General features: G+C 44.1%; 1 protein-coding gene across 1 annotated transcript in view; it reads right to left on the reverse strand.

Annotated features, from left to right (window-relative positions):
- Positions 1 to 22,500, reverse strand: part of LOC139746668 (A-type potassium channel modulatory protein KCNIP1-like) — a 52,776-nt gene that overhangs the window by 9,110 nt on the left and 21,166 nt on the right. The window contains exons 2-3 of the mRNA XM_071658116.1: positions 16,693 to 17,619; positions 1,072 to 1,263 (exon numbers count right to left, since the gene is read on the reverse strand). Of these exons, the coding sequence (XP_071514217.1) occupies positions 1,072 to 1,263; positions 16,693 to 16,909 (409 nt within the window). The 5' untranslated portion in view covers positions 16,910 to 17,619. The remainder of the gene's footprint in view (positions 1 to 1,071; positions 1,264 to 16,692; positions 17,620 to 22,500) is intronic.

Here is a 22,500-nt window from a genome sequence, read left to right on the forward strand (position 1 = left end):
CTATCCATCCCCTGGCGGCCATATCGCCAACCACCGAGTATATACACAGTCCTCAGAACCCAAAACAAAGAACCTCATTACAAGAGGGAAAACTTGAACTTCTGTACTTCCCTCTCCTTTGAGACGTTAGTCACACACACACACACACACACACTAGTGACATCTAGCGATTGAATTCCTACCAGTCTTGGCTTCGTAGAGGGAACGTGAAGCGATCCTTAACTTCATTGTCTCTTAACTTCTAAGGAGTTTCTCGACCAATGTCTAACTTCCCAGAAGTATATCTCCCAATCCCAAATATCCAGTGGGTATATATATCTTCGAATCCCCTGACCTTCGTTGATTAGGTATATCAACCAATCGCTGATCTCTAATCGTTGATTGGGGTAAATACTGACACTCAGTGTATCATGGAGTAACCAGTCCCCTACTGACCTCGGATTGGCAGAATCACCATATTCATTTCTGCCCATACCAATCACTTGAGTATTCCATACACCTGACTGTCCTACCAATCGCTGACCACTATCTCACTCCCTCCGCTGCCCCTCCCACCAATCACCAGCAAGCATCCCTGCCCCTCCTCTCATCCCCGCCAATCACCGTCCTCCAGCCTTTCCCATATCCACTTTTTAAACTAGTCACATAACTCCCCCTTGCATTAACACTGTCTCACCAATCACGAACATGCCACGCCTCCCCTACCCACCAATCACTCTCTGCCTTCCCACACACCCGCCGCCCTTCCCCTACCTACCAATCACCACCCACCATTTCTGCCACACCCCCTTGTCAGCCAATCTCGTATCTCTTTTGGAGGTCAACCCGCCTCCTCAGCCAATCACGTACCTTAGAGGTCACCCTACCTCGTCAGCCAATCGCCTACTCCTTCCTCTGGGAATACCCCGCCTCCTCAGCCAATCGTGTACTCCTTCGTTGCGGAATACTCCTCCTCCTCAGCCAATTACGTACCTTTCTTAGCAAACGTCCCCCTCCCTCACCTGCCCCTTCAGCCAATCACATACTTTCCTTGGCCAACATCCCGCCCCCACAGCCAATCACGTGACGTACCTCCCTTGGGGAACATCTGGAAGTAGAGTTCCTTGAAGGCGTCCTCACGTACCACCCCGGTAGGGCAGCGGTCCTTAAAGCTCCGGTAGAGGCGCTGCAGCTCGGGCCTGGTGAAGTGAGTGGTACGGCAGAGCGCGTTGATGTCCTCAGGCCGGTAGCGGGGCTCCTGCTCTGTGATCTCCAGCTCCGTCTCTGGCGGGGAGAGCAGGGAGACCGTGTCAGGGGAGAGAGAGAGAGAGAGAAGAGAGAGAGAGAGAGAGAGAGAGAGAGAGAGAGAGAGAGAGAGAGAGAGAGAGAGAGAGAGAGAGTCGTGGTATTCACAGTAATGCCACTGTCCATCGAACCTCCAATTTTGCGCTTGATCTATTGTAGTGATTATGTTTATATAGTTAGTTGAGTTTATATAGTGGAATTTAGCTTTTATACTTTGCTTAGTCCGTATAGTGTAGGTGATATATACCCAAGTGTATGCATGGCATAATATAGTTATATGAACGATATACAACGGATACTTTCGCACATATAGAACATGATGTAATATAAATAGCATATGGAAGTACTCATATTGAATTATATCAAGATAACAGTAAGATTTATGTATTATGACCAGTTATACATAGGATTATATTTGTGAATACATTGTAAATCTGGGAGACAGTGGATGAGGGTTGTATATATAGGAATACTATTCCATATTATTTTGGGTTAATATTGTACGGAAACATTCACTATGAAGAGCAGTATTTGATTATATTTACTTCGACAGTCGTAACAAGATTAGGTGTTAACTAAGTGATTATAATAATCATTTGTGTGTGTAACGATACGACGCTTGAACACGACGAGCACGACTCTTGAGCACGATGTAACGACCCTTGGGTATGAGGGTCTAGTCTTTGACCCGACCTTAAGGTGCCAAGTCAAAATTACCAGGTCATAATAACGAAGGATACTACCTTCGTGTTCAAGGTACACAGTTTCCAGGCTCATAATTAAGCTGTTTGAGTACAGAGAAGTCAGTTTGGTATGCCTGGAACCCCACGTGAAGGGGGATTATATGTAGAGGTCAGAACCAGAGCCCTCTAGAGCCCGTTCCAGGAATTACTCAGGTAAATAGTTCATTATGCAACCCCACGAACTCTAAGCCAGTGGCGCCCGCCGGTCTGTCCTGTTAAGTAAACATCGTGTCCGAATGTCTAAAATCTGACTTCAGTTTGTGAATTGTTATATAACGCTTATATGATATCTGTACCATAATGTTAAGAATTTGACTTTCTCAGTCGTCGATACGTTTTGATATCAAACTGACGATTTTAAGCCAAACTGGATAGCTATATGGTTCAGTTGAATGCTGAAGACTGTGGTTAGGAATTGAAACGCGGGTAAGACCCCAGTCTTGTTTTGTATTGAGTTAGTTTAAAAGCGCTTGCTGTGCATTCATCACAGGCCGATTACATATGCATTTACTCCTGAAAGTCAGTATATCCTGGGATCTGTAAATGAACCAGACATAAGGTAGGATAAATGTTCCAAGATAAATGAAGAAGGTCGAGAAATGACGGAGGGAAGTTGGTCACAAGAACAAGATGTTTGGGTTAGGCTATGTGACCTCCTTGTTGACTTGTGTTGACTTATGTACAGCTTCACCTCGTTGGCCTTACTGTAGTACCTCTGGCCATGTCTTCCGGCCCCGTCAACCAGTTTATCTCAACATTAGGACTCTCTCTCTCTCTCTCTCTCTCTCTCTCTCTCTCTCTCTCTCTCTCTCTCTCTCTCTCTCTCTCTAAGATATTATGAATATTTCTCAAGAATTCTAAACGGTTTTGATAATATATCTCTCGCTTTGATTTTTCACGTTAGATATACAGTTTCATGGGCGACTGTGTGAAATCTAAGACGAGATAAAAACAAAGATATAATAAAAACATGGTTTAAGTTTTTTGATCATAGGAGATACGTGACTTTCGACTCAAGTACCGGTAAAAACTGTCAAAGCGAAAACCTACAATACATTTTAATGATATTGATTATCAGTGTATAATCCTGTTTGTGAATTATACTCAGCACGAACTTCAGAATAATTTTCTTTCTAAAGAGTAACTGATAAGAATTCCTGTTGCCTAGAGTCTGCGGCTTTTGAACCCGGAGAATGTTTTCCAATCATACTTTCCCATAAAATTTCCTTGGTAGTACGCTCTCTGTACGACATGATGGTGTTCTTCCATAGTTATTTCACCGTCGGCTGATGTGCCGGAGGGAGCGGTGGATGGTGGGAGGAGCCTTCTGCTTTACTGTCCTGTCTCCATTTATTGTGGTGGGTTGAGGAGGAGGAGGAGCCGTCTGCTTTCCCATCCCATCTCCATCTATATAGACAAGGAATTTAGGATCCTTTTTACTCCCCTGGTTGTCGGCCAGGGATATATATATGACAGACACTCCCCACCTTGATATCAGGGAGGCTTCGCAGTGAGCACCTCAGTGGCTGTTAAGTGTCACTCCTTTGGCCCAGGGAGCTGCCTTATCTCTCAGCCTCACCCACACTGTCTGGCTTTCACTACGTGTACATAAAATCTCGCCATCTCATGCACAACACTCGACAACACGCAATTCTTTCTTCGTAAACCTGTATTATTTTCCATCTTGCGGTGAGCGCTACGCGTTAGCCTACCTTTTTTTTGCGCAAACTGTCATTGCAAGCACTCCAGCCACCAGAGATAACCAAGTCATTAAACCACCAGGTCTGTTTTGCTTTCCCCATGCACAGGTCCTCTCTCTCTCTCTCTCTCTCTCTCTCTCTCTCTCTCTCTCTCTCTCTCTCTCTCTCTCTCTCTCTCTCTCTCTCTCTTTACGTCTGTCTAACGTCAGCGACAATTTCCCGCCAACACTCCATTTGTGTCATGTCGCAACAGCACTGACATAATTTGTGCTGAGCAGAAAATTGCTCCCGGCCACTCCAGCACAAAGCGAGACAGGTGGACGATCGCGTCCTCTGCCATCATCAGTTCTGAACTCGGAATAATAATAATAATAATAATAAAAATAAGTAATTATGTGTGAATTATTCACACAATTCTGCGGTCTGGCTCAAGATGATAATTGTTGTAAGTTCATTATGGAAGGCCTGGGATTTATTGGAATTACGTTGGTAACCGGTATATAGTGAAGTAATAAAGGTCTCCCAGCGTTCAAAATAGCTGGCGAGATATTTTTTTGTATTCCTGAGATAGATTCCAAAATACCTTGGGCGAAGGTGGGAGTTGACTAGCACTGTGTTGACCAGGGAAGTACGTGAAATAGGGGGAGAGAGTGAGGTAGGTGATAGGGAGAGGAGGAAGGGGAGAGTTGTGGGAGAGGAAGACAGGGCGAGTCGTAGGGAAAGAATTTTGGAGGAGCGAAAGGGTGTATGGGGGGAGGGGGTTGTTGTGAGAGTAGGAGTGATACAAAAGAGCTAGGGAGAGGCTGCTGGGGAGATGACAGTGCGGGGAGGATGTGGGGCAGATGAATGTCTTTGGGAGGCTGGGGAGATAACAGGTGTGGAGATTGGGAAATGACAGTGTTGTGGGTAGCTGGGGAAGAAGTGGTGCCTCCAAGCCTGGCCACCATCACTGATGGCGTTGTTGGAGGATGAGGTGGTGGTAAGACTGCGTTGGAGGAGGTGTTGGAGAACGAATGTGAAGCGTCTCCCTCCCTCACGCCTGGCTGCCTGTATAGTAAGGATTATAGTAATATCTGACAACTGAACCTGGAGAGCGGTGGAAACCATTGTCAAGAACCTCAAAGAGATGGATCTGGGGGTTCTTGAACACTCCAGAGACGGTGGTCGAAGACAACCCCCTTGCCGGGTCCTGAAGACCCCAGAGACTGGGGGGGCCGACGGTGGTACCGGTTCTAAAAGACTTTAGAGACTTGGCTTAATAGAAACTTTGGCGGGTCGTGAAGACTCCAGAGACTGGGGTTAATGGAAGCTTCACCTGGTCTTCAAGTCCCCAGAGACTGGGGGCGGGGGGTCGGTAGCAGTGATGATGTCCCCAAAGAAAGAGGTTGGTGGCAATGAGAGAGAGAGAGAGAGAGAGAGAGAGAGAGAGAGAGAGAGAGAGAGAGGGTTATTGGGAACGGTGGGGTTATAGGTCAGAGGATGCGATGGTAATATTGACATGATATGGCAACATGGAAACACTGACAACCCCCAGAGAGTAGTTGATATGGCAATACTGAATATCCCTGATAGACACTAATGTTACGACCACAGAGAAAAATTGTGACTAATGTTGAAGGAAAACGCGAAATGATATAGACACTACAATATGATTCTGACCTTGACACAGAGGAAAAAACAAACCTTTGCTGGTATCGACCACTAGTACAACCTTTGACCTCATTAATACAACTTTTGACCTCACTGTAAAGTGCATTTTTAAAGGTATTTCTGTCTTGTTCTGTTGGTGTCATGGCGACATGGTAGAGTATAATTTCCTCTCAAATATTTGAGTGGCATGAACAAGGGTGAGTCATGTTAGATTTCTGTGTGGATCATTTTGTGTGATATTTGGCGGGAAGATTAAAATTAGACAGAATATTTCAAGACCAGCTGGTAATTTGTGCACTTGTCTTCCGTGTTTCATCTTTCGTCTTGCTTGAAGAATCAGGTCTACAGGCACCTGCGAAGCTATGATTCATTTCTACTTTATTTCTGTCTTATTATTCCTCCTCACACCAGAGGTGGCGTGTGGCTGGGGCGTGTATTTACCCATGCCATGTCCGCCACTGGTAAGAACAACGACCAAGATGCACCAGAGGGCGTTCTTAACGGGCATTTTTTAGAATGACTCTCCGGGTAGATGACAGTAAAGTGACGGGCCAACACTGCAGAGTGATTACATAACGTCTTGTGGGTTGCCCTCACACTAAGACACAACGGAGGTCCGGCAAACAATCCCCAGTGGGTGTTTGCTTCTCCCCAGCAGATAATCCCCAGTGGGTGCTTGCTTCTCCCCAGCAGATAATCCCCAGTGGGTGTTCGCTTTACCCAGCAGACAATCCCCAGTGGGTGCTTGCTTCCCCCAGCACGTCGCTCTAACCAATCAACACATCATTACTATGCTGATTCCTGTCCTAGGCTCAAGTGGCCCACGGTCGTGGCTGGCGACGACCCTCCTCCACGACTTGAGAAAACGACCTTCCCAATGACCTCTGTGAACGACCCTTCCTCACGACCTTACCGGTGACCTCTGGAGACACCCTTCCTGGTGACCTTTAGTGACTCATCTCCCCCATGACCTCTGGTCATAATGACCTTCCTGACGATTTGTGGAGACACGACCCATAACGACTTGTGCGGACGACCCATCATTGTTAGATAACACGATGGTGCTTATGGTCATCTTGTTAGATGGCGACTTGCTATTGGTTTGCGTCCATGTTTCGTGCAGTTTGCTTGATCCTCTTAGTGCATGTCGTTTGCTTGTGAGTGTCTCCGTCTTGCTTGTAGTGTGGTAATTTGCCAGCTCCTTCCTGCTTGTTGAGTGCTTGATTGTCGTTTACTCGTTATTATCTCCTTGTTGCTGCTAGTTTACTTGTGGCTTCCTTGTTACGTCCTCTCTTTTGCTTGTCGCTCGTTACGTCCATGTGTTCCTTGTAGTTTACCTGCTCCCATCCCTTGCTTATCCTTAGCTTGTTTCTGGCGTGACTTTGCTTGTGGTTTACCTCTTGCTCTTTCCCTGTTACTTGTAGTATAGTTACCTTTTCCTTCCCTGTTGCTTGTGTTCTGCTTGTAAGGTATTTCCGTCATGAAACCATCTTGTGTCCTGCTCTCTGTCTGCTATAGTCTTCCATCATGTTGCCACTTGTGGTTTTAGGATATATATTTTTCCTCCTTTTGAGTTTTTTGTCCCATTTTTCTGTTTTCTTTTCCTGTTGCTAATTAGCTCTTTCCGGGGCTGGGAGTTAATTATCTTTACTTCTCTCTTCCTTCCTCCGTCTTGGGAAAATATAATTCCGCCTTTCTTTTGAGTGCTATTTGTGTGTGTGTGTGTGTTTGTGTGTTGTGTGTGTGTGTGTGTGTGTGTGTGTATATATATATATATATATATATATATATATATATATATATATATATATATATATATATATATATATATATATATATATTCATTTATCATCTTCATTCACTGTTCTTTTTTACTATATTTTTGATTAGTCAGTTTTCGGGTTAAAACAGTATTAGTCACTTTAATTAAAGAGAGTGTATGTGATTACTTAGATGAATGGAATGTTCAGTTTAACTTGCAGGATGAGATGACAAAGATAATAATCTGCTTTGTTATGACATCTCAGAGAGCCGTAACCTCTGTCACAGACCAACCTTGAATATGACTCAACTCTTCCACAACATACTCTGGGAAAGTCCTCTCTCTCTCTCTCTCTCTCTCTCTCTCTCTCTCTCTCTCTCTCTCTCTCTCTCTCTCTCTCTCTCTCTCTCACCATGCCACACACCCTACAGTCCATCGTGCTCCAAGGGTGGTCGTACCGTCGTTCTCAGGGAGGTCGTACTGTCGTGCTCAAGGGATTAAATTCTGATGAATATGATGTATTTGTTATCAGTGGACAACCCTGACACTTCTCTCTTGAAAGCGATCGGTAATTCCAAGTTACACACACACACACACAGTAGTCTGTTCCTGGACCAACCTACTACGAAAAGCGTCGAATTAGATTCCATTACCGTGATCGTCATCCGCTGTTAAAGGGTTTCTAAGAACGGAATATTTTCATTCCTGCCGTGACGTCACCCACGTAAATAAACTTTCGCGCGCTTCTCTCTGTGGATCTGGACTGGCGCGAAAGGCAAATACAGCGCGGGAGATTTTTTGTTTACATGCTGACGTAATAGAGGTTAAAAGGCTATTGTGAACTTTTAACTTCAAAAGGTCATACGTATAAGGCCACAACTGAGGCCAGATACTCATTAATCTTACCTTTTTTTTCCTGCTAATGATGCCAGATTATTTCATTTCCTTGTTACGAAATAATTAAGAGGATAAAAAGATGGTTTGTTTCAGCGGAAACTGTTACTGTTGACGGAAAATTTCAAGAGGACTTGATCCTATCATAAAAGTGTTGGGAATTTCAGGACTTTGCCGTTTCTTGTTTTAAATGTTTATTCGTTTTCTCATCTGAAAGGTTTGATAAGGAAAGAGTATGCTTGTCTGTAGCTCCTACCACAGCTACCACTAACACATCCTCCCGCAGCGGCTCCTACCACAGCTTGTCGTCACTAGCTATTGTATAGCTTTCCCTTCACCATAGATTCACTGTTCACTGTACCTCCTCTTAACCCACTCCCATCGTCTCTACCTGTGTCACCAGCAGTGAAAAGCATGACCCCACTTCACTGCCACAGTCATCAGCAGTGACCCCAAAGGTCATTTCATAGTAATGGGGAACATGATTGTAGAAAAGTTATAGCTTTGATGTGGTCACTGAGTGAAAAGAATCTAGCTTTGACATCAGGTTTTTAAGACGTGAGATTGAACTTTGATACAAGGTGTAGTTGAAAAGATATAGCTCTGATGCAGAGCTTAGCTGGAAGATTTTAGCTTTAATCTCAAATAGATTATTTTAGCTTCCATATATAGCACGTGTAGGGATTCAGCTTTGTTACAATAATTAGATAGGGACAGTTTTAGCTTTAGTGCAGCTACTTAGGAGGAAACCTTTTGTCTGGTTGATACAGGATTTGGGTTGAAGGATTTTAGCTTTTATAAATAGCTTAGGTGGAGGGGTATTTCTGTGATAGAATGCCCGGGTGGAAGGTTTTTTGCTTTTGAAACAAGGCTGAGGTGGAAGATTTTAGCTTGAATACAGGAGCTTATCTGGACGTAAGCTTGAATACAGCTAACAGGTTGAAGACATTATGACAAGAATGAAGTTTAAAAAGCTTAGTGTCATATATAAGCTTAAGCTGGAAGCTCTTAGCATTCTATAGAATACAAAATTAAATCTTAATCTTGAAAAATCGTAAATCTTAACATTTTAGCTCTTACATAGTGTGGGTAAGGGCACACTAACTGTATTGAAGGCATTTGAAGAAAAGGTTTAAGGCATCATACAGAATATACAAGGGGGGGGGGGGGGGCGGGGGCCTGTTTTATATAAATATAAAAGTGGAGAGGGAAAAGCTATAGTTTCTATAAGAGGAGGGGGGTGAAAAATCACCATTTTTCATACAGGACTCCGAAATAGGGTAGAGATTTTTATATATATATTGTGTGAAAATGTTTATTTTTCGCCTCTTTTTGTCTCTTTTTTTTCCCCAGTATTTTGGAGCGGGGTGGAAGGTAAATATTTGACATGGAAGGTGTGGTAGGATGAGCCGGAGTTTCCTGCACGAAGCTGACCTGCTTGTTGTGTTTACGTCAGGATTTGTTAAGGAAGGAAGGACCGAGAACCGTGGTGTTACGACCCGGCAAAAAAAAGAGTTACGTTTTGGCATTGGATGATATTTGGAGGCTAACATTAGAGTGACATTTGGAGGCTAACATTAGAGTGACATTTGGAGGCTAACATTAGAGTGACATTTGGAGGCTAACATTAGAGTGACATTTGGAGGCTAACATTAGAGTGACATTTGGAGGCTAACATTAGAGTGACATTTGGAGGCTAACATTAGAGTGACATTTGGAGGCTAACATTAGAGTGACATTTGGAGGCTAACATTAGAGTGACATTTGGAGGCTAACATTAGAGTGACATTTGGAGGCTAACATTAGAGTGACATTTGGAGGCTAACATTAGAGTGACATTTGGAGGCTAACATTAGAGTGACATTTGGAGGCTAACATTAGAGTGACATTTGGAGGCTAACATTAGAGTGACATTTGGAGGCTAACATTAGAGTGACATTTGGAGGCTAACATTAGAGTGACATTTGGAGGCTAACATTAGAGTGACATTTGGAGGCTAACATTAGAGTGACATTTGGAGGCTAACATTAGAGTGACATTTGGAGGCTAACATTAGAGTGACATTTGGAGGCTAACATTAGAGTGACATTTGGAGGCTAACATTAGAGTGACATTTGGAGGCTAACATTAGAGTGACATTTGGAGGCTAACATTAGAGTGACATTTGGAGGCTAACATTAGAGTGACATTTGGAGGCTAACATTAGAGTGACATTTGGAGGCTAACATTAGAGTGACATTTGGAGGCTAACATTAGAGTGACATTTGGAGGCTAACATTAGAGTGACATTTGGAGGCTAACATTAGAGTGACATTTGGAGGCTAACATTAGAGTGACATTTGGAGGCTAACATTAGAGTGACATTTGGAGGCTAACATTAGAGTGACATTTGGAGGCTAACATTAGAGTGACATTTGGAGGCTAACATTAGAGTGACATTTGGAGGCTAACATTAGAGTGACATTTGGAGGCTAACATTAGAGTGACATTTGGAGGCTAACATTAGAGTGACATTTGGAGGCTAACATTAGAGTGACATTTGGAGGCTAACATTAGAGTGACATTTGGAGGCTAACATTAGAGTGACATTTGGAGGCTAACATTAGAGTGACATTTGGAGGCTAACATTAGAGTGACATTTGGAGGCTAACATTAGAGTGACATTTGGAGGCTAACATTAGAGTGACATTTGGAGGCTAACATTAGAGTGACATTTGGAGGCTAACATTAGAGTGACATTTGGAGGCTAACATTAGAGTGACATTTGGAGGCTAACATTAGAGTGACATTTGGAGGCTAACATTAGAGTGACATTTGGAGGCTAACATTAGAGTGACATTTGGAGGCTAACATTAGAGTGACATTTGGAGGCTAACATTAGAGTGACATTTGGAGGCTAACATTAGAGTGACATTTGGAGGCTAACATTAGAGTGACATTTGGAGGCTAACATTAGAGTGACATTTGGAGGCTAACATTAGAGTGACATTTGGAGGCTAACATTAGAGTGACATTTGGAGGCTAACATTAGAGTGACATTTGGAGGCTAACATTAGAGTGACATTTGGAGGCTAACATTAGAGTGACATTTGGAGGCTAACATTAGAGTGACATTTGGAGGCTAACATTAGAGTGACATTTGGAGGCTAACATTAGAGTGACATTTGGAGGCTAACATTAGAGTGACATTTGGAGGCTAACATTAGAGTGACATTTGGAGGCTAACATTAGAGTGACATTTGGAGGCTAACATTAGAGTGACATTTGGAGGCTAACATTAGAGTGACATTTGGAGGCTAACATTAGAGTGACATTTGGAGGCTAACATTAGAGTGACATTTGGAGGCTAACATTAGAGTGACATTTGGAGGCTAACATTAGAGTGACATTTGGAGGCTAACATTAGAGTGACATTTGGAGGCTAACATTAGAGTGACATTTGGAGGCTAACATTAGAGTGACATTTGGAGGCTAACATTAGAGTGACATTTGGAGGCTAACATTAGAGTGACATTTGGAGGCTAACATTAGAGTGACATTTGGAGGCTAACATTAGAGTGACATTTGGAGGCTAACATTAGAGTGACATTTGGAGGCTAACATTAGAGTGACATTTGGAGGCTAACATTAGAGTGACATTTGGAGGCTAACATTAGAGTGACATTTGGAGGCTAACATTAGAGTGACATTTGGAGGCTAACATTAGAGTGACATTTGGAGGCTAACATTAGAGTGACATTTGGAGGCTAACATTAGAGTGACATTTGGAGGCTAACATTAGAGTGACATTTGGAGGCTAACATTAGAGTGACATTTGGAGGCTAACATTAGAGTGACATTTGGAGGCTAACATTAGAGTGACATTTGGAGGCTAACATTAGAGTGACATTTGGAGGCTAACATTAGAGTGACATTTGGAGGCTAACATTAGAGTGACATTTGGAGGCTAACATTAGAGTGACATTTGGAGGCTAACATTAGAGTGACATTTGGAGGCTAACATTAGAGTGACATTTGGAGGCTAACATTAGAGTGACATTTGGAGGCTAACATTAGAGTGACATTTGGAGGCTAACATTAGAGTGACATTTGGAGGCTAACATTAGAGTGACATTTGGAGGCTAACATTAGAGTGACATTTGGAGGCTAACATTAGAGTGACATTTGGAGGCTAACATTAGAGTGACATTTGGAGGCTAACATTAGAGTGACATTTGGAGGCTAACATTAGAGTGACATTTGGAGGCTAACATTAGAGTGACATTTGGAGGCTAACATTAGAGTGACATTTGGAGGCTAACATTAGAGTGACATTTGGAGGCTAACATTAGAGTGACATTTGGAGGCTAACATTAGAGTGACATTTGGAGGCTAACATTAGAGTGACATTTGGAGGCTAACATTAGAGTGACATTTGGAGGCTAACATTAGAGTGACATTTGGAGGCTAACATTAGAGTGACATTTGGAGGCTAACATTAGAGTGACATTTGGAGGCTAACATTAGAGTGACATTTGGAGGCTAACATTAGAGTGACATTTGGAGGCTAACATTAGAGTGACATTTGGAGGCTAACATTAGAGTGACATTTGGAGGCTAACATTAGAGTGACATTTGGAGGCTAACATTAGAGTGACATTTGGAGGCTAACATTAGAGTGACATTTGGAGGCTAACATTAGAGTGACATTTGGAGGCTAACATTAGAGTGACATTTGGAGGCTAACATTAGAGTGACATTTGGAGGCTAACATTAGAGTGACATTTGGAGGCTAACATTAGAGTGACATTTGGAGGCTAACATTAGAGTGACATTTGGAGGCTAACATTAGAGTGACATTTGGAGGCTAACATTAGAGTGACATTTGGAGGCTAACATTAGAGTGACATTTGGAGGCTAACATTAGAGTGACATTTGGAGGCTAACATTAGAGTGACATTTGGAGGCTAACATTAGAGTGACATTTGGAGGCTAACATTAGAGTGACATTTGGAGGCTAACATTAGAGTGACATTTGGAGGCTAACATTAGAGTGACATTTGGAGGCTAACATTAGAGTGACATTTGGAGGCTAACATTAGAGTGACATTTGGAGGCTAACATTAGAGTGACATTTGGAGGCTAACATTAGAGTGACATTTGGAGGCTAACATTAGAGTGACATTTGGAGGCTAACATTAGAGTGACATTTGGAGGCTAACATTAGAGTGACATTTGGAGGCTAACATTAGAGTGACATTTGGAGGCTAACATTAGAGTGACATTTGGAGGCTAACATTAGAGTGACATTTGGAGGCTAACATTAGAGTGACATTTGGAGGCTAACATTAGAGTGACATTTGGAGGCTAACATTAGAGTGACATTTGGAGGCTAACATTAGAGTGACATTTGGAGGCTAACATTAGAGTGACATTTGGAGGCTAACATTAGAGTGACATTTGGAGGCTAACATTAGAGTGACATTTGGAGGCTAACATTAGAGTGACATTTGGAGGCTAACATTAGAGTGACATTTGGAGGCTAACATTAGAGTGACATTTGGAGGCTAACATTAGAGTGACATTTGGAGGCTAACATTAGAGTGACATTTGGAGGCTAACATTAGAGTGACATTTGGAGGCTAACATTAGAGTGACATTTGGAGGCTAACATTAGAGTGACATTTGGAGGCTAACATTAGAGTGACATTTGGAGGCTAACATTAGAGTGACATTTGGAGGCTAACATTAGAGTGACATTTGGAGGCTAACATTAGAGTGACATTTGGAGGCTAACATTAGAGTGACATTTGGAGGCTAACATTAGAGTGACATTTGGAGGCTAACATTAGAGTGACATTTGGAGGCTAACATTAGAGTGACATTTGGAGGCTAACATTAGAGTGACATTTGGAGGCTAACATTAGAGTGACATTTGGAGGCTAACATTAGAGTGACATTTGGAGGCTAACATTAGAGTGACATTTGGAGGCTAACATTAGAGTGACATTTGGAGGCTAACATTAGAGTGACATTTGGAGGCTAACATTAGAGTGACATTTGGAGGCTAACATTAGAGTGACATTTGGAGGCTAACATTAGAGTGACATTTGGAGGCTAACATTAGAGTGACATTTGGAGGCTAACATTAGAGTGACATTTGGAGGCTAACATTAGAGTGACATTTGGAGGCTAACATTAGAGTGACATTTTTCCCCCGACGCTTCTCATCTGTGAACTTACCTCTTCCTTTTTCCCGTGATTTGACACCTTCTCTCTCTCTCCTTCTCTCTCTTCCTCTCTCTCTTCCCTCTCTCTCTCTCTCTCTCTCTCTCTCTCTCTCTCTCTCTCTCTCTTACTGATGATACTTTCTTCTTTTACTCTGGTTAGTTGGCTGCTTGCTTGCTTGTTTGCTTGCTTGCCTGCCTTGTCCCTTGGCCGAGACCTACACAGGACCTGAGGGGGTGCCGCTGCACCACGTCCCACACCGTGCCAATGATGTGTGTGTGGCATGTCACGTGAATCGTCCTTCCCTCTACCCAGAACTGTGGCTGTGGTAGATGAAAGAAGATCTTATGGGTTCTACCAACTCCATCAGCCTCTATTCCACCCTCTCCATCAACCTCTATCCTCCCTCGTAAGGTCTGTTGTCAACTGCAAAACAAAAGACGGTGATTTGATCCATGTTTGGATTCTGTTGGCTGGTCTCATGATCGTACCATTATCTTGTGTCTCCTGCAACACCATCTCTCCTATGGCATGGTCCCGTCTTCTCACGTCTCAAGCAGGCCTTTTTATTCTCTCCCATGCAGCTTACGCAACACTCCCACACTCTCCCACACTCCTCTGTGTCGTAACATCTCCTGCCCCCAACCCCCATTCTCTTTTTCCCCCTCCTTCACCACCGGCAATACTCCTTGCAACAACACTACACCCCTGAGGTGTGTCCCTGCGTCACATCATGCAACACACAACACGGGATTCGAACACACGCAACATCGGAACTGGACTCAATTTACTCAACTCCCACAGAACATCTTCCTCCATCTGATACCCTGGCTCACCCCCCCGTTATAGAAAACGTCACGTCCAAACTCCCAACCTTGAAACTATCGAATCATTTACTCTGGGGAGATTAAAGTTACACCATCCGTTCCTTGAGATATCTTTAAAACACTGGCAGCTTTCGCCCCCTCTCTTTTCCTCTCCCCGAGCAGAGCGCCAATCTCCTCATCTCCCCAAGCACTTAGCTCTTTTCAAGCCTGCCTCCCCCTGACTAACCTCCCCAGACCCGCTATCTTCCTGCACCTCGGCGGGGTGTCCTCATGTATCTGGAGAAGCCAGAAACCTTCTCCAATATTTCCTTTGTATATATTCTCCATACCGACGCCATACGTCGGGATACACTGTCTCTGTCTTATGTGGGACTCCTGCCCATATGTGGGACTTAAAACTACACCTTAAGCTACACTTGTTCTGATAGTTGGGACTTGTGTCCTGAAGTTGCTGTGTTGTCTTCACATCGCCTGACCCACGAATATGTTAAATGGCCACGCAACATGTGTCCTACATATTTTAAAGGCCCTGTGATATGTGCCCCTTCATACGATCATAGCTACGCAACATAATCCCCATATATATATATATATATATATATATATATATATATATATATATATATATATATATATATATATATATATATTTATTATTATTATACTTTGTCGCTGTCTCCCGCCTTTTTCCGTCCACAGGTTGGTATCTTCAACAATAAATGGCTGAACCTTTAAAGGGGAAAAAACAAAGTTACGTCTCTTTCCTCTATTGCGCCTTTTGAGATGTGATAATACAGGAGGAGGGGAACCCACCCACCCACCTCTTAGTCGCCTTCTGCCACACTCAGGAGATACATGAGCGGCATTCTTCTTCTTCTTCTTTTTCTTTTTTTCCTCCCCCTCAGCCCAGGGATATTGTTAATTCATATTCTCATCAGATTTACAGGAGAGAGAGAGAGAGAGAGAGAGAGAGAGAGAGAGAGAGAGAGAGAGAGAGAGAGAGAGAGAGAGAGAGACTCCCCCCCCAGGAATGATCTTCATCATTTTCACGACTGTAATCAGTTTCATTCATTCAAACAATCGTAACCACCTTGACCACAGTCACAGGCCTCTGGGAAATTAGATTTTGAATTAGTGGTTAATTACACAACTCACTAGAAGTTCGCTTGCCGGAAAACCTCGCAGCTGACAGCGTATGGACGCGAGGTAATTAAGATCAATCGAATTGGATCATCATGAAGGTAATTACTAATTGCAGTTTAATTAACAATTTGGGCTGAGCGGCAGTTAGGGTGTACACCTGAGGAAGCTAATGGTCGGGTTATGTGGTCAGGTGTTCCCGGGGTCATAGTCGTCAGAACTAACTACACAGAAAATGGATTGTCGTTATTATCTGTGTAACACACACACACACACACACACACACACACACACACACACACACACACACACACACACACACCAGTGTACTCGTCCTAATTAATGTGTGGCTTCGAGTGTACAATTCAGCGTCGTGGTTGTATCATTAAAGAAGTCTCATCCTAACCCTGCTACTGAGTGTAGCGCAGCATGGACACTTGGTTGTATATCACATAACGTATGCATGAGGAAGACGTGTGACGTACCAGATCCGAACTTGACCCCAGTCCAGGCCTGCTTGATGAAGGCAAGCAGTCTCCTGTAGAGGGAGCGGGGGGCGGTGCGGGTCACGCCGCCGCCCGTGGTGCCGGGGGCGGCCGAGGAGCGGTACTGGGTGGCACGACGTGTGCTGCTGGACTTGTTGCTGCTGCCCCCGCCACCCCCTGACGAGGCGCCGCCCCCGCCACCCACCATCCCGTACATCTTGAATCTCGGGAGGGAGCCGACCGCCCTGGATGATGGTGGGTGGTGGGGCCCACGTGATGGGTGGGTGGGTCGCCCGCTCTGGTGGTTGTGGTGGGTGGGGCCCTCTCGACGGGTGGGTAGCCGTGGATGGGGCCCTCACAACGTGTGGGTGGCTGTGAGCGGGGCCCGAAAGCCGAGATCTGGTGGTGTTGGGGCCCTCACGATGCGTGAGGGTGGCTGGGGCCCTCACGATAGTTGTTGGTGGTGGTAGTAGTACTGGTTGGGGCCCCTCTGTGGTGATGGTGGTGGTTGGGGGCCCCTGTGGTAGTGGTGGTTGGGGTTATGGTTTTCAAGATGAGGGATGGTGGTAGTTGTGGTAACTATTATCGTAATAATGTAAAACTCAATGGTATTCAAAGGTAATTACTTCAATTGTTCTTTACAGATTACTTTAAGTTTATTATTTTCCGTTTTTCACTTCCTCTTGGAAGACCTTGCCATTCACACGTATTTTCCACATACATCTTTTACACAAAATTATTATCTTAAGTATTGTCTTTCTTCATTTTTCTTGTTTTTTAAGATTTTCATTCTTTTTTCTTCTTTTTACATCTTTCTTTACCTTATTTTCAAATGTAATTCACATTTAACTGTCTTCTGCTGTCTATAACTCGTGTGATGCATTAGTCTATTCTTGGCTCACGTCATCACCGATACGATATCCGTCTCTGAAAAGAAAGAAAATGGCTTGTTAGAAGAAAGGCTTTACATATAGACACATCTGAAATGCTTGTCCAGTCACACTAGTACGTGTTCATGCCTAATATATACCTCGCCTTTCAGGCCCTGCAACCCTGGAGCCCCCGAGCTCCCACAGCGCTCAGGAAGTCACCCACATCCACCGGTCGTGCAGTGTGGTGATGTGTATTTGTCTGTGGAGGTGAGGAGCAGGTGTTCGATGTCTTCATTGTGTGGTGAGCTGCACAGTGGACATGACGGGTCTTGGGTTATGAGGAGTTGATGTTTGTGTTGTTGAAGAGACGGGCTGCGTCCAGAGCGCGGATGTGTTAGTGTGACCCGTGTTTGTCTGGGTGGTGCAGTTTCAGATGGGTTTATAATTTGCGGGATATTGTTCAAGACTGGTTAGCAGGATTGTTCAGTGTTGGTCGGGTCATTCTGGTGGGGACTATATATGGCAGGGCGATGTTTGCTGTTAGAATTGGAGGTTGGGTTAGGACCACTGCTGTTGTATGGAATTAGGTGCTAAGCATGTCGAGGTAATGCTGGAATGGAATTACTTTTGTTTCTATGTGCAGATGTTGAGTCTTTGTGGTCAGTAGGTTGCTTGCGAGTGTTGACAATATTCCGTTGTTTTCGGTATGTTTCGTGAAGTACCAAGTGACTGAGCATGGAAAATATAATTCATAGTGAAGGCGATTTACTTGGAAACTAGTGCCAATGAGTTTTCTAAAATAATTTAGTTTGTTTCTGACCTTTTTGCTGATGTTTGTGATGTGGAGAAACGGCATATGTTTGGTTGAAGCCATCCAGAATATATTGTGGATGGTTGGTCTCTGGTGTGGTGGTGGAGTGTAGGGGGTCTGAGGCCGTGCTGGGAGGGTGGGGAGTGGGATGTTTTGGTCGACTGTTGTGAATAAGTTTTTCAAGGAGTGAGGCTGTTGACGATGACAGCGGTGAGAGGGAGCGGCTGGCGGGAGAAGGAAGAGGAGGAAAAGTTTTGGGGAGTTTGAAGAGGTTTATGGTGGCAATGTTGCCAAGTTTGTAACTAAGTGGGATTTTGTTGTCAGCCGGTTAGGTATGTTGTGTTTCAATATATTTGTAACTTCCCGGATTTGCTACTGGGCCGGAGTGTTGTACGTAGCAGCTGACTGACTGGCTGGATGTGTTGGTAGTGCCTGTTGTCTGGCAAGTCTCGAGAGTTTACACTCTGTCATGAATGTAGGGCGAGTAAAGATGGGAGGGAGTGGGACAGTAGTTGTATAAGAATGGATTGTGGAAGGTGATATATGTATATGATGCCTCACTCTTGCTTTATATCACTTTTAACTCAGCTCAGGTCCTCAGTGTCACAGAGACCAGAGGGAATATTAGAACTTTGTCTAAACACGACAACACTGTATTGGACACGAGTGATGAGACACACAAACACTAGGGAAGACTCAGTAGCTTGCCACCGCGGACCTGCCTCAAGCTCCGGAGACGAAAGACTTTAAATCTTTAGCGAAGGAATTAGAACTTTGTGATGGAAATGATGAAAGGATTCTACCGTGTGGGATAAAACACGGATGAAGTTCCCCTAGTGAGACATTTCAGGCTCTGACACGACAACAAACCAAGATTACACCCGCCAGACTCCTGGAGATAACGTCCAGGTGAACTGGTTCATCCCAGGAAAACATCTTTTCTCAGGATGAACCACAGATATGAACAATGAGGTGATGAGACCCAGAGAGAGCTTTCCCACTGAGGTGACAATGCCTACATCCTCTGCCCTCCCGTCAGGCTACAGCTAGCCGTCAGTGGGACTTGTATGTTCATGGTAACTCCGTAGATAATGACGAAATCTAGCAAGACCTCGCTCCCTCCCGGGTGAGAACACCTTCGTCGTGCTTAAGATATGAATGGATCCACTGGGCTCGACCCTCTCTGTTTTCTCCAAGTCCCGGAGGAAAGATGGAGTTGATCCGACGTCCCCTGGATGTTCTAGACCCACAGGACTTCAGGAACTTCAGTTTGATCGGTAAGGCTGAAAGAAACGCAAGACATCAAAAAGTCTGGCCAGATCCCGGCGTGAGGTAAACTGCCCCAGCAAGACGACATATGTTCGTCGGTCAGTCTTGACAGACTTGGAACATTAGCTGGAGGGAGTTCCATCATGGTCGTGGGGAAAGCTGGCTCCCAACGTAGCTGGGTCTCAAGATCGCTGGCTCCCAACGTAGCTGGGTCTCAAGATCGCTGGCTCCCAACGTAGCTGGGTCTCAAGATCGCTGGCTCGCACTATAGCTAGCTTCCCTCCCCACAAAGAGGACAAGACCAGCAAACATGGAAATGATCGCCGTCACTTTTTATTTCCTTGTGGAACTCTGGAATTTGCCTCCAGGCTTTAGAGGGATAAGACGGAAGGGCTCGGGGGAAAGCGACTTCAAAGAGTACTGTGTGGGATCAAAGAGTAGACTCGAGGGTGTCTACCCCAACCCATGAAGGGTCGAGGATGGGGTAGGGCGGGAGAGGGAGGTGAGGAGGGAGGAGTGGAGGGTGACTAGAGAGAGTAGGTACGTCGTCGCTCCTCATCTGGACGGACGCAAGACAGCCAGGGAGAAGCAGTCTACGACACACGGAGTGAACAAGGAAGCTGTGAGTGCCCGCAGTATACACAGTACAAGGGATGACGGGGCCCCACCAGTGTACACCTCCCTCCCCTGTACAGCGCCAGTAGCTAATTACAAGTGAGGTCTGGTCATAGCTCTCGTCCAGGTAGTTATAAAGGTTGGGTGTTGTGATCCACTGGTGGTGTGAAGGAGTCTAGGACTCGGCCCTTCGCCTCCTGCAAGACACAGTAGGATGGTCGGTCCTGTGACACACACGCACAGTCCCTGTCTCTTGTAGGATACGTTCAGGACATCAATTTAACCACAATGCGGTGGACTGAGGTGTTCCTTCCTGAGCCTCCATCCTTCGGTCCCTCCATCCTTCTATCCCTCCATCCTTCTGTCCCTCCATCCCTCTGTTCCCCCATCCCTCTTTCCTTCCATCCTTCTGTCCCCCCATCCCTCTGTTTCTCCATCCCTCTTTCCCTCCATCCCTCTGTCCTTCCATCCCTCTGTCCCTCCATCTTTCTGGCCCTCCATCACCTCGGTTTTTCCCTCCTAACCACAAAAATTCGAAGTTCTTGAAAAATTATTACCGGCTGAAAATTTACCGACGCTACAAAATTGGAAAATAAATTTGCAAACGAAGGAAGATTTTTGATGACTCAAATATATTAATGTATCGGTCACAGAGATGGCAAATGACCATCACTGTTGGCAAACGCAAAGTGACGAATTTGTTGATCATAAAGAAAAAATAAAAACATTTAAGATCAATATCACTTCTTTGATACGACATTGTTAGGAGTACAGGAAGAAAAATAAGTTTCAGTCATAAATAAATAATGCCCTAATTTACATAAAGCGGTGCTTAGCTGCATATAATAAAGCAAACAGTTCTGTTTACCATAACCATGAAATATGATTAATGAAACAAAAGACAAATTACTTGTTCTTTACATGACTTTAGTCAGATTATATTTTGAATACACTGCAGAAGTCTAGTCATCAGACTATATGAGAGACAAAAGAAACACTAGAACGAATACAAAGATGAGAAACAAGTCTGATTCCCTTGATCAGAAATAAAAGTCGCGAGGAAATACCTGAAGATCCAAGATTATATTCTCTAACAAATAGCTGTTGACTTCGAGGAAATCAAAGATGATTTGAAAAGTCATCATTTTCGACGATATAACATCATAATTTCTCTACATTAGATAAGTATACGATGACCTGATATAGCAAGGGAGAACTATTGAAGAAATAGATAACTGAATACGAACTTTGGCAGGAATTTCTTAATCAGCAAATTTATAAAACATTTAGTAAACTTCCGCCAGATGCAGTCAAACAAAAACTATCATTACTGTCAAAGAACTGCTAGACAATTACTTGAATGATACTAATTTACTTTGAATAAGAAATGTAATGGTTCGTGATGAAGCTGTCCAGGAATAGCATGATGATATACACGTACATCATCATCTTTGTATGTTATTGTAGTAGTTACCAAAATTCATCACCACCAAGACATCTGGTGGTTGTAACCTGATCACAGTGTGTTTTCCATTCAATCTTTCCTATGATTTTCCTTATCATTATATTCTGGTGTTTCTTCAAAGATATTTTCTTGCCGGAGAGTGTTGGGAGGGGAGGAAACTTCAGTTTTGCTATCTTAGATCCAACGACTGTATACAAATTAGGAATTTAGGATTCTGTTACTGTCTTCCAGCAGATAAACTCGTAAAACATTAGGTCTCATGTTATCTGGCTTTCCCATGTACTGTCCTCCAGCAGATAACCTCGTTATAGACCATCAGGTCTTGTGTTATCTATCGTTCCCATGTACTGTCCTCCAGCAGATAATCTCGTCGTAGACCATCAGGTCTCCTGTCCTTCCCCTGTACTGCCATGTATAGAGACATCTTGGGAGACTGATCTCCTGCACATCCTGGCCCCACTAGCCACTGGTCGATACTGGATGGTGCTGGGGGAGGCAGGAGATCCCCAGAGGCGATACGTTATACATGTACCATCACACTACTGCGTCACCATCAGCAGCCATAACGATGGTTCAGAGGGAAGGTCACACACTCCACACACTGACCACATCTGACTGTCTTGTCCCGTGGGAAACCCTGGGTCACGTAACATGATGTCGTATGGCGATGTGTCGGGGGCCTTCCACTGCTACTTCTGCTACTACTACTACTAATGCGGCTGCTGTACTACTACTACTACTACTACTACTACTACTACTACTACTACTACTATTAC

Source organism: Panulirus ornatus, chromosome 5, assembly GCF_036320965.1.
Source record: "Panulirus ornatus isolate Po-2019 chromosome 5, ASM3632096v1, whole genome shotgun sequence".
NCBI classification, from domain to species: domain Eukaryota; kingdom Metazoa; phylum Arthropoda; class Malacostraca; order Decapoda; family Palinuridae; genus Panulirus; species Panulirus ornatus.